The 12,832-nt window shown below is 53.0% G+C and overlaps 1 protein-coding gene across 1 annotated transcript in view; it reads right to left on the minus strand.

The window, feature by feature from the left end:
- Positions 1-9,431, minus strand: part of DLST (dihydrolipoamide S-succinyltransferase) — a 17,361-nt gene extending 7,930 nt beyond the window's left edge. The window contains exons 1-9 of the mRNA XM_004698716.3: positions 9,354-9,431; positions 8,573-8,606; positions 6,066-6,114; positions 3,508-3,563; positions 3,288-3,362; positions 3,052-3,107; positions 2,626-2,737; positions 1,284-1,439; positions 953-1,029 (exon numbers count right to left, since the gene is read on the minus strand). Of these exons, the coding sequence (XP_004698773.1) occupies positions 953-1,029; positions 1,284-1,439; positions 2,626-2,737; positions 3,052-3,107; positions 3,288-3,362; positions 3,508-3,563; positions 6,066-6,114; positions 8,573-8,606; positions 9,354-9,416 (678 nt within the window). The 5' untranslated portion in view covers positions 9,417-9,431. The remainder of the gene's footprint in view (positions 1-952; positions 1,030-1,283; positions 1,440-2,625; positions 2,738-3,051; positions 3,108-3,287; positions 3,363-3,507; positions 3,564-6,065; positions 6,115-8,572; positions 8,607-9,353) is intronic.
- Positions 9,432-12,832: the final 3,401 nt, after the last annotated feature.

The following is a 12,832-nucleotide window of genomic DNA, read 5'->3' on the forward strand; positions in this document are numbered from 1 at the left end:
TGGGGCTGGAAAGCAGCTCGCATGGGAATAGCGACTGTGGACACACACGCCAAGGAAACTCAAGCATTTCTGGGTGGGGAACCCACTCCTGACCACCCTTCCTCGAGGTTTTTGTCTGGCCCTGACAGGTCCTACCACCACGCAGCCCTGCGCTACGCATCCCAGAAGCATGGGAACAGAGCTCGACAAACCACCTTTGAAACGGGAAGGCTACTCGCATTTGTCTCCTGCAGACCCTTGACTCACGCTAGGCACTTACAGTGGGAAACCCACTGGACCAGGGTCAGAAAACCCCAGCCCCTAGCCCTGACGGCCATTTAACAGTTACGGGACTGAATGAGTTACCTCATTTTCCAGACAGGAAATGCTCGCTGTGCACCTCAAACCAGAACCATCGAGCCTGAAGCACGTTACTGAGGGTCACTGTGTCCGACACCGTCACACAAGTCGGCCCTCAGAGCCACACTCAGTACAGGCTGCCAAAAGACACTCCCGGGCGAGGTGGCAAAGGTCCTGTTCGAAGTTTACCTAACTTACCTCCACATCTTCCTACAGAACCCAAGAGTCATAGCTTCTGTCTGTCCTCTTGGAAGCCGAGAGCTTAGACATGAAAACCCACTCTTATTTACATAAAATGAATTCAACTGTATCACTTCCTCCTCCAAACATGATTCCATGTTCCTTAGAAAGTAAGCCCTAATTCCTAAAACCCTGGTCTCTGAATTTTAGAGTTCCCCCAAGGCCACAGTTCATCTTGATACCAGTGGAGCAACTTTTGAATTCGGATCGTATTCAATCCAACCCACATTCCCCAGAGCAAGTTGTCAAGGCCAAGGTCAGGCATTGCAGGGAGGCTGGCCATTCAAAGGCAAGCCCCACCACGCCTGAAGTCCTCTCAGGCCCCCAAAGCCCCCACCTCTCGCCTCACGGTGGTCGGTCCTCAGTGGCTTACCCGGTGCTCTGAACGCAGACCTTTGCCAACGCCTAGCTCAGCTCCAGGGGGAGCAGCAGAGGGTCTGACTGCAGAGACTGGAAGAAAAGGGGGGCGGTACGGCTGCCTGAGAGCAGAAACACCACTGTGAAAACCACACACAAAGTTGCCATCCGCAGCTGGTCAGCAGAAAGCGGGGCTAAGCCCCGGGCTTTCAGATCAAGTCTGGGTGCTCGCTGCCGAGGCCCGTTTGGAGCATGATCCGCCTCGGCCGCTCCCCGAGGAGGGAGCACGACACCAGCAGAGGTGATCTCCTCCCCCGTGAGGCTCGGTAGTGGGAGTCAGCACTTACCCGGTTTGCTCACAGGAGGCTGTGCGGCCGAGGGCACCGGGGGCATCTGCGTGGGGAGGGGTGGTGCAGCGGGAGGAGGAAGGGCTGATGCCACCGGCTCTGCTTTTGGGGCGGCAGCAGCAGGAGCCTCAGCTGGCTTAGCCTTTGCGGGAGCAGCTGGAAAACCAGAAAAAAAAGGATGCCACCCAGTGGTACTGCCTGGATGGGAAGCGACCTACTTGCAGATGTTCAACAAAATTTAGCAGAAAAAAGCGCCAACTGACAAGTGTCTACAAGGTATCTGCTGTATGTAAGGCCGGGGGTGGGGGGGTGGGAGACAGACAGACAGACACACACACACAGTGACGGCAAGCGCTGTGCTTCGATTCCCCAGCACTCCTACACACCCAACTTTACAGCTATCTACTGATGAAATCCGGCAAGCATTTTTACCGCACCTAAGAAGCACAAGGAAATGTAATGCCAACTAAACAGGCAACTGATAATGTAGTATGCTTGGGACACTTCGGCATCAGCGAGCCCTTAATTTGGGGAGGTCCAGTACCAGTGACTGCCCTGCTTTCCCATTTTCTCTCAAACACCAACATATCTGAAAAGAAACTGCACTGAGTTCTCCATAACACAAAACCCACTGCTGGCAGTTTCACCCCATGGCGGCAGAACTGCCCACAGCTTCAAAGGCTGTCCATCTTTACAACAGCCTCATCTTTCTCCCAAGGAGCAGCTGGTGCGTTGAAACCATAACCTCTGCAGAAGTACTACTGCTTCTATCTTTAAACAGTGGCTCTCAACCCTATGTATGAGATTCACTTGGGGGAACATTGGTGAAAAAACCAACACACGCTGCAGGCAATCAAGATCAAGATCAGGCTAGAGCTCTGCTCCCCGGGGTCCGAGGCATTTGTGTGCTTAACACATTCCCCCATGGTTGGGAAGGGGTGAAGGGATGACTGTCTTCTGCATCTGTCATTTCTAGTCCACCTTTCAGAAGATGCCAGCTGACAAATATGCACGGAAAAAGCGATCGTATTCAGAGTTGTGTTTGGTGTTTTTAGTATCCCTTCTTCTAGAACTGACACTGAAAGTGGATGCTATCTAAACGCGGCTGCCTCTCCTGGTTCCTCAACTGAGGGCAGTGAAAGCCAAAGGGTTTCTGATTGGCGATTGGGATTCCCCGTGTGTGCATGAGGCAGAGAGCTGACTGCGCAGCGGGGGGCCAACCCCAGCAGCGCTGGCTCCAAGCCCTGGGCTGAGAGGCTGCAGGCAGTCAGCACAGGAGGCTCATCCTGGAGCCCCGGGGGTGGGGGTGGGGAACCCTGGATGACCAGGAGAATATCTTTACCACCAGTTTTCCTCAGCGTGAAAAGTGGAGTGCCTCCTTCTACTTTGCCCCCATCCGGTACCAAGAGAGCCTCGATCACGCCATGCGCTGGAGACGGGACTTGCACAGAAGTCTGTAAGAGGAAGACAGACGGAGGAGTTCACACCTTCATGGGCAGTGGAGAAGCGAGCCGGCAATCACACACTCGTCCCAAGAGTTGCCGCAGAGACGCTAAGACACCGGGGACACACACCAGAGAAGAGCAGCGCCAAGTTAGCGTTGTGGTGAAGGCCCCACCCTTTGTCTGACTGCTTAGAAACATCGTGCAACATCCACCCCAACGTGCTTTCCAGACAGAGGAAAAGTGACTGAAAACAGCGCACGTAAATTAGTTAGAAAGAGTAAAACTGAAACTACCAACTTGTCACCAAGCTCGGACAAGCCTACCTTGTCAGTTTCAATCTCACAAACCACTTCATCTTCCGCCACGGCGTCTCCAACAGCTGAAAAGAGGCCAAGACGTCCTGTTAGTGCGGAGCCAGCAGCAGCCACTACAGCCCTTCCCGGCAGGTGTCACAAGACCCTTTTCCTCCAGGTCTGGAGAAAGTGCCGTGTCGGAAATCGGGCAGAAACCCTTGAGAAAATGTTTAGACCCAAGGGAGAGAGAAGTCACCAAGTCGTACCTTTCTCCCACCTGACATCCCCCTCTGTGACAGACTCTGCAAATGCGGGAGTCTTCACTGTGATCACGCCATCCCCTAGGACAGAGCACAAGAGAAAATCCCCAAGTAGCCCACGTTCTTCCTTCTTAGCTTCTGCTTTAAATAAGCTCGGCCAGGTGTCGCTCTTCCCACTGCAAGTGTGCATTCCCAAGGCGGCAGGGAGTGGGCTGCAGATACTCACGGCACGCAGCTGTGGTTCTGAAGAAGCGGACACTGAAGCCATCACTGCTGGGAAAGCTACACCAGACAGAAAACAGAGGGTCAGTCGGCTCCTTGGCAGGCGAACCACTCCCCTTTGGCTCTAGATGCGGGGGCTGCCTTTTCTTTACACCAGGGATACCTCATTAGGGGTGCCCATCAGTGTCACCTGGGGGAACCTCTCAGGCCTGACCTCAAGGTCTGACTCAGCAGGCCTAGAGTGGCACTTGGGTGACTGGGTGCCTTAACCAGTGCGCTCTGTCCATAAGGCCAGGCAGCAGCACTGCCCAGAGACTCTAGCTCTCACAACAGAGACCTACCACTTGGCTCTTGGACAAAAATGAAGCAGCCTGGTCCTGTGCTTCCCAGCTGGGCTTCTATCCTAACTAGCTTGTCCAAGAAAGATACACTGCCTGCCCTTGGGGTGCACGCTGCCATTCCGCAGCACGTGCGCCGGGATTTCTGTTCTCCCAATTACGGATTTAGAGCAGATACAGCACACTATCTGGAGAAAAACACACATCGCCCAGCTTGCTCTCTTGCTAGAAGGCAGCCACACTGGGGGTAGTTTCAGCAACGGCATTTAAACATACAGGCCATGGACACTGTTACCTCTAGGGGCGATGTGGACATCTCAGGGTTGCTGGAATATTCTACAACAAGCATCAATCACCTTTTATAATCCCAAACGCACTGCAGACTTCAGTTGCCCGGTGCTCGTTTTACTCTGATAATGTGTCAAGCTAACCATGAGGTCCTTGGTCTATGCAGACAAATGTGCTCTCAAACATGCAGATCACAGGCTGCACCATGCCCACAGCAGAACGACCGGGCACGGGGCAGCCAGCACGGGGGCACCAGTGACCTCTGGGGAGAGGAGTGTGGTGGTGCTGAAGGGCAAGGAGAAAAAGCATTTCCCAAGACCTGTTACCTTTTGAATCAAGTAAGTGTATCACCACCTAACTTATTCAATACAAACATGTAGCTAAAAGGTTTACAATAAAGATTTTAAAAATAAAGGGGTTATCTTGCTAGGAAAAAAAAAACCACCACACACAAAAGCAGACATTTGATGAGGGCGATACTAGCAGTGATTTTCCCTCCCTTGAAGTTGAGCTATTTCAGTAACTTACTTCCAGTTATTTGATCTTGTTCATTACAGAGATTTGTGCTTTCCCCCATTTCCATTTGAACCGCAGACCAGTAGCACGCTGACTCTCTAGGTATTTTTCACATGATAAACACATGAGGTGCTTACTGTAGACCACGGGTCCTCAAACTTTTTAAGTAGGGGGCCAGTTCACTGTCCCTCAGATCTGTTCGAGGGCCGGACTATAGTTTAAAAAAAACTATGAACAAATTCCTATGCACACTGCACATATTTTATTTGGAAGCAAAAAACAAAACGGGGCAAAAACACCTGGCGGGCAGGATTAAATGTCCTCCGTGGGCCACACGTGGCTCTCGGGCTGCAGTTTAAGGACCCCTGCTGTAGACTATTCGGATTTGGCTGGAGACCATGGTGACTAGGCTGGACAATGGAGCGCTCCTGTCACCGGCCTTTCCCCGTGGACAGGTAAACATGGCAGACGCTACCCTACTCCCGGTGGTAGGGCCATTTTTACCAAAATCTATGTGTAAGAGGAATTCTTTGGTAGATTCCTAGAAACAGAATCATCAGAGAGAACACGTCTAAATGCCAAACTATCCTCCAAAAATAACACAGCCCATTATATATCTAGTACTCAGTATATACTTCTCTTAATTAACTAAAAATCCCATGATGGTGCACAGCGAGGAAGGTGCGACTCTCGCTAGAGAGAAGGTTGCTGGCTTGGTAGCGATAGCACATCTTACCAACGCAAACCAAACTCTCTACTAGGGAGTCAGTTCCCACTCAAGCAGCCTTACAGGACAGGGAGAACAGCCCCAAGGAGTGTCTGAGGCGGTAACTCTTTATGGGAGTCGAAAGCCCCTCTTCCTCCTGTGGAGCGGCTGCCCTCGTGGTTAGCAGCCCAATGCGTGACCACAATGCCACCAGGGCTCCTCTCTGATGAACTTCCCGGGAAATCCTGAGAAGTTAATCAGAAACACACGTGGGTGGTGCCCTGCTCTGGACTGTGCATTAGGCAACAGTCTGCCCACCCACCAGCCAAAGTCTCAGGGCTCAACTCCCTCTAGAAGGAGGAACTAATGATGCCAGCAGGATGCTCTCAGTTTCCACGATGACGGCGCCCTCCACCGCTCCAGGGGCACCGTGTGCAGCTCATATGTTCTATCCACTCCCATGAAGGCGGGGTCCAGTTCAGTCTCCATTATCACCTATACACCTTCGGGAGGCGGCCCACTCCTGGTTCAGCACCTGACCTGGGACTGATGCTCAAGGGACATGAAGCATAAAAAGGGAGGGTCTGTATCAGGCCTGTCCACCTACTATCTTGATTTCTAGGCCAAGAAGCCAGGGAAGAAATCCAATGGCCAAATTTGGTATCTTAATAAAAAACCTCAGGCACATGTCGGTGCTTGTCAAGCGGTACTTACACAATCTTCCTGCTGTCAGGGTAACCTGCTCCCTGACATAAGGAGACCCCTGCAAAAAAATAGAACAAAACTCTTAACCCCCAACCTCACCTCATGAAAGGGACCTGCTGGGAATGGGTATGGAAACGGGGTGTAAGGGAGCAGTCACGGCAGCCAACCATGCAATCGGGATGACGTGGGGGCCTGTTCTGCAAACCTTCCCACTGCAGCCGCCTCCAGGGCAGACGGCAGCAGGTAAGTGGGGCTTGGGGGGGCAGGGAGGGATGGGATGAGGCCAACATCCAAATCAGTTTTATCATCTTGCTTAGCTTAAAAGTTCATGAACTTTGCTTGATCTCTATATGCTTCCCCACTCTTCAACTATCACCAGCATGAGAGAGCCGCGCGGCAGTGTGTGCTGGGACTACATTTCAGCTAATCTGCGTCTTGCTGTGATCTTCCTGAGGTCTTCCACGTACCTTCTTTCAACTAGTCAACACCTCTTCCCGCCTCTTACCTGTCCTTAGTAAGGGATCTGCTTTTCTCCACACACTCTTAGACCTTAACTCAAGAGGCATCAGAAAGGAGACAGCTCTTTTATGTCCACCTTGTCCCTAACTGCCAGCAGCTTGAGTCCAGTCACTGCTGAGCCGCAGCGTGGCTCTGAGGGGGGAAGCTCGGCAAACAGCCAGCAACCCAGACGGACTTGGGGAGGCCTGCGGTGCATACCAAGCACATCCCACAGCAAGTGTCATTTGTCCAGTGCTGTAAGGTTTAGAAAATGCTTTCCCTTAATGACCTCATTTGGCTTTTCCAGTCTCCAAACCTCTCTGCAGCGGCATGACCATCTGCCATCACACCCATCTCCTAGGTAAATAGGGCACTGGCAGCTGGGCCCAAAGCAAAACCCTGAGCCGGGGTGCAAACCCCAACTTCCAGGCTGCTTCTGCTGGTCTCTGAAATAGTGCTCTCTGCAGGAGTCCCCACTGAAAAGGGTGCTAAGTTACCAAAAGCCCACTCTGGGCAGATACTGCATTAGGTCTTATGCTCTGACGACGCCTCAGATAAAGTCCAAAACTGTACGTGACCTTGCCCCGTCCAGCCCTGCTTATCTTTCCAGCCAGAGAGGCTCCCTTTCTATTTCTATGGCCAGTCAAGCCCCTTCCTGCCTGCACAAGCTTGCTTGGATCACTATTGATTCTGCACCCCAGCTGAAATGTCACTTTTCCGAGGAAGCCTTTACTGCCGTTCCCACCTTGCCCCCACCCCACTGGGCTACATCATCCATCCTCTTGCCTGTACTTCTTTTCTGCCGTGGTGATCAGTCTTTATGTGTGGGTAAATCCAAATCAGACGGTCTTTCCAACAAGCTCCTAAGATCCACGCAGGCAGGGGCCATCTGTGTCCCCGTCACTTAGCCATGTAGAAAATCTCAAATCAAACTCACGGCTAGCGAGTCAATTCTGACTCATAGGGACCCCATAGGGCAGGGTCAAACTGCCCCAGTGGGTTTCTGAGACAGTAACTCGGAGTAGAAAACCTCATCTTTCTCCCTCAGAGCAGCTGGTGGGGTCAAACCACTGACCTTGTGGTTAACAGCCTAATGAGTAACCACTGTGCTGCCAGGGCTCGTTAGCCATATCAAAACTACTCAATAAGTCACCTGCAGACCTCACATGGAAATGATACTGTGATGGCTAGAAGCTCAGGCTTTGGGACCAGGCATGATGTTGGCTGAGTGACCTTGGACAAGGGAGGTAACCTCTCTGGGTCTCAAGGTACTCATCTGTAAATCAGAGCTAACCATGCTTACTGTTTCAGGATGGGGGTCTTAAAAACCTGCACAGGAATGCCTGACACACACACTCACACAGGAAGTGTCACTCATTCCACACGGATGTATGCCACAAAATAAGCCTTATGAAACACATCATCGAGGATTCCCCAGAAGATGAGTGGGGTTAAATGGAAACCCCTTCCCAAAGCCTCTCCCCCATGCACTCGCTACCTCATGCCACTTTCCCCTGTAGCTCAAATGCTCCAGCTGACCACGTTTTTCCCAGTTCGGATCTTTCCCTCCCCCAGAGATGTTATACACGCCAGCGGCTCCCTCCTTTCCCCTTCGGGCTTTGTCCTATCCTCCAGGTCACAACTTTAATGTCACCTACTCAGAGAGGCCTTCTCAGTACTTCCCAGAACGTGCCTACTTTGCGCGTTTAAGCTTGGGCTTTCTCCCTTGACTCCACTCCATGAGGGCAAGGAGGTTCGGTGCTGCACCCCGGTTAGTGCCCTGCACAGTGCCTGACAAAGACAGGCAACCAGAGCACCGAATAAGGGACGGCTGTCAATGATTAAACAACACGAGAGTGGGCTTCCTACTTCACACACAGCCTGTTCTACTATCTCAAGGGAACTGCTCTTGAACGTTGGGGAGCGACATAGCAGACCCATCCGCCTCCGCCATCGCACGCCACTCTGCCCGGGAGGGAAAGCATTTCAGGCACGGCCGGGACTAGGGCAGAACTTACCAGGCAGAGAACGTCTCCCTAGAGGGCAGTTCCCCTGTTGAGAAAGAAGACATTATCGACGTCACCCAAGAAGAAAGTGGGAGTGGGGGGGGGGGGGCAACACAGCCATCGAGTGGATCTCAATTCCCAGTGAACCTACAGGCAGAGTAGAACTGCCGAACGGGGTGTCCACCGCTGACTCCTCAGGGAAGGCGCGGAGGCCCTATCATCGTACTGCGGAGCAGCTGGTAGGTTCCAAGGTTCGTTGACCTTGGGGTTAGCCGTCAAGCGCTTGACCACTGCGTCACCAAGCCTCCAGCCTCTTCCCTAAAGCTGCCCCAGAGCTGGTGACAGGTGAATGCCAACACGCAGGGCTCGCTCGCGGTCGGACAGCACCCTGGGCCTGCCAAGCCGTCTCCACTTCCCAGCACGGCGGACACCGCTTGACTCGGGCCGGGTCCTGGGTCCCGGGTCCCCGGTGCGGGGGTGGAGGGGCGCTCGCCGCGCTTCGGCCGGAACTCGGAGTCTCGGTTTGGGACGGGCGCGGCCTCGGGTGGTCCCCGCGCCCGCCACGGCGAGTGGGGTGCAGCGTGGGCCGCCTCGAGGGCGAGGGGCGCCGAGCTTCACAGGCACCGCCAGGCGGTCACGAGGGCGACGGGGGGCCCGGCAGTCCAGCCCGCGGCCTCCGCGTCCTGGTGCCCTTGGCGCCCGGCCTGGCCGGTCGTGGCACCGCGCCCGTCCCCAGGCCGCCCGCCCGCCCGCCCGCGGCAGCCCTGCGGGACCGGGGCCGGCTGGGCCGTACCTTCTGGAAGGCGGCGAGCGAACGGCTGAGCGCTCGAGACACGCAGCGGGACCGGGACAGCATCGCGGACGAGCGGCGGCGGAGCGGAGGGCGGCGGACACCGGAAGTAGAGCCCTCGGGAACCGGAAGTGGGGCGGGCCGCGGCACTGCCCGCGCAGGCAGGGGTGTGCGGAGCGAACCACTGGCTGGCGAGTGGGGGCCGGGGAGCAGCCCGGCCTCGCTCCCGCCTGGGCAGGCCCTGCCGAGCGGCGCGCGACGGGCGGGCTCCGGCTCTTACCGGCCCAGGCCCTCCCCGAGTTTGGGGCGGAGCCGGCTTCCGCAGAGCTGCGTCTGCTCCGCGGGGAAGAGGAAAGGCGGGCCCTGGCTTTAAGGCGGGCGCTGGCTTTAAATTAAGAGCACGCTGGTCGGGTCCTAGCACCTGTTAGCAGGTAGCTTCCAGACCCTCAGGTGCCTTAACTGTAAGACCATTTGTCATCCCCATGCCCGAAGCAAAGACCCAACGAGAACTCCGAGAAACCTGGAAAAGGTTCCCGTGCCCTTGTGCCAAGCCACAGGGCTCCAGCCACCTCCGATCTCCTCAAATCCCTACCAGACGTCCTTGGAGCCAAGCGAATTATGCCCCGTGTACCTTGTGCAATTCGTTTCTCGGCCCACGCCTAGAATATAAGCATCACCAGATTAGAGATCTTCACTTGTGCTCCGCTGATCTGCTGAGAACAGAGATTGGCAGAGGTAAACCCCCCTGCCAATTCAGGGCGATCCTCCCTAGGCAGTCGGAGACTGAGCATAACTGTGGTAATAGACATCCTTCTCCTTCTCGGAGCCTGCGGTGTTTGAACCGCTGACTTGGTGGTAGGTGCCCCATAAAGATCTGCGAGCTGCGTTTGGGCCTCTGGGCTTTAGGTTCCCCATTCTGCCTGCTTTTAAAATGAAAGCACGGAAGAGCACCTGTTCATGAACTTCCCCTTCCCCTCTAGTCTTCAGGACCCTGGGTCCTCACCTGTATAGGTCATTTTCCTGGAAAGCCCTGGTGGTATCGTGAGTTTGGGTTGGGCTGTGAAGGACAGGTCGGCAGTTTGAAACCCCCCAGCCACTCCACAGGAAAAAGATGAGGCTTTCTACTCCTTTAAAGAGCTAGTCTCTGCCCTGTCCTGTGTGTGAGTTGAGTCACTATGAATTGGCCTCCACTCCGTGGCAGTGCATTTGGTTTGGGGTCCCTAATAGAAAGGGTTTCCTTCCATACAGCTCTGGCTGAATGTACATATGAATGGATGGATGACTCCGTGCCCAATCACTTTGGCTTCTCAGGCTGAATCATTTCAACCAGTCCTCAGGACTTCACTCAACCAAACCTTGAAAGCCACTGAAATTCTGAAGGAGTGGGGAGAAGCCCTGCCCAGAAATGGAGACCATTTCCTTGACCTCAGCTGCCCTCAATCAAGGCCTAGCTCCGTCTACCATACAAATCTAATCTAGGCACTTGCTCACTTAAAGTCTTTCAATTGCTTCTCCCATCCTCAGGACAAAGTACACCTGCTCAGTTTGATGGACATCTGGTCACCTGACCTTGGCTACATCTTAATCCTCACCTACTCCAGGGCCCTTGTCCCCACCCCACCCCCAGTATCTCCCTGGTCTGGAATTTTCTCTCACATAACACTATTAGCCCAGGCTCCTCAAGGTGCCAGCCCTGCCTGGTGACATGGTGGGCTATGCACTGACCCATCAGGTCCAAAGGTTTGAGCCCACCAGGCTCTCTATAGGAGGGAGGTGCAGTGTGCTACTCCTTTAAAGACCCAAAGTCTCAGCTCTACTCTGCCCTAGGCTCACTTTGAGTTCGATCGACTCAGTAGCAATGTTTGGAGCCTCCACGGGCCATTTCAGTCCTTCACTTCTTTGTGACTCAGTGCAATAGGCTTTTAATCTGAGGTTCACCAGGGTTTATGTTTCTGTCGAGGCATCTGCTCTGTAAGGTTCCATCTTGGCTCTGTGGGTTACGGGTTGCTCGGCTAACCTCAAGGTCAGTTTGCAAACCTTCCAGCCTCTCTGCAGGAGAAAGATGAGGCTGTCCAGTCTTACTGGCCTCGGAAAGCTGGAATCAACTTGATAGCAGAGCAGATTTGTGTAGGCTCATAATCCTCCCTAAAGCACTTTTCTGAATCTTCCACTCCTCCCCTCTCACAGACTGTGCTTCTCAAACACAGTGGCTGTCGCTCCATTGCACTGTATTGTAATGGGGTGTGTGTGTGTGTGTGTAGAGAATTGACTCCATTTTCCTGAATCATAGGCCACAGTGCCTGGTACTCAATAATAGCTGTGAAATGACTAAATACTTCCATGCTTACAACACTGCTGGGTACAGCTTAAGAGTTCAAGGAACTAAGAAACTATGAACTAAGAAACAGAAACTATGAACATCTCTTGCCAGGGTTGCTGTTAATCTTTCTTAGCTAGCTACTTAATTCCCCTCCATTTTTAATAATTAATTTCTGAATTCTAATCTGGGATTTAGAAGCTCAAGCCTAGGTAATGTGGCAGAGTGCTTCAGGAGCCGCAGCGGTCATCCGAGTGTATTTTAGATTTTAGTCTTAAACGCCACACAGACACCACACACACATGCACGCACATTAAGTGCCCAGTAACATGCAAAGCCTCTCTGAGGATAAAGGTTGAAATTGATTTCCTTGAGATTCCTATATGAGCCTCCATGGAGTTCAACGTGCAGCCCAATAATCCCTCATTCTCTTCTGCATTTAAATGTCACAGGAGTTAGCAGTGTTGCCTTTGGGGCCAAGAGTTTATAAATACCCATTGTGACTGGGTTCACAAGTGAATTGAAAATATTTTTTTGTTGTCAATAAACTTTCAAAAGGGTGTATCCTTAGATATGTAGGGGGTTTTTCTTTCTTTTTAAAGCAGTGGTTCTTAACCTGTGGGTCCCAACCCCTTTGGGGGTCGAACGACCCTCTCACAGGGGTCGCCCGATTCATAATAGTAGCAAAATTATGAAAAGTGACAAAGTTATGAAATAGCAACGAAAATATTATTATGGTTGGGGGTCACCACAACATGAGGAACTGTATTAAAAGGGTTGCAGCATGAGGAAGGTTGAGGACCACTGCTTTAAAGAATAAAACAGAAAGATCCCAACTCGCCAGCTTCCAGAGGAAGAAAAAGCCTTCTGTGGTGACACTGCTTTCCCGAATCGGGCTCCCTGGTGTTGTGCGGTGTGCCCTCGAGTGAGTGCCGGCCCATAGGGACCCGTGCACAAGAGCACAGCACACAAGTCTTCCGATGCTGGAGTCCATTAGACTCACTTGGAACTTGTGCAGGGATCAGATGGCGTGAATAGAATAAGGGGACATTGCCTGGTTTAAAATCATGGACTCCTAAGTGGTGCAAATGGTTAGCGTCAGCTCGACTACTCCTCTCCGGAAGGTTGGAGGTTCACGTCGGCCAATAGGCACCTCTGAAGAAAT

The sequence above is a fragment of the Echinops telfairi genome, unplaced genomic scaffold (genome assembly GCF_000313985.2).
Source record: "Echinops telfairi isolate 266 unplaced genomic scaffold, ASM31398v2 ScPeMD7_18;HRSCAF=68, whole genome shotgun sequence".
NCBI classification, from domain to species: domain Eukaryota; kingdom Metazoa; phylum Chordata; class Mammalia; order Afrosoricida; family Tenrecidae; genus Echinops; species Echinops telfairi.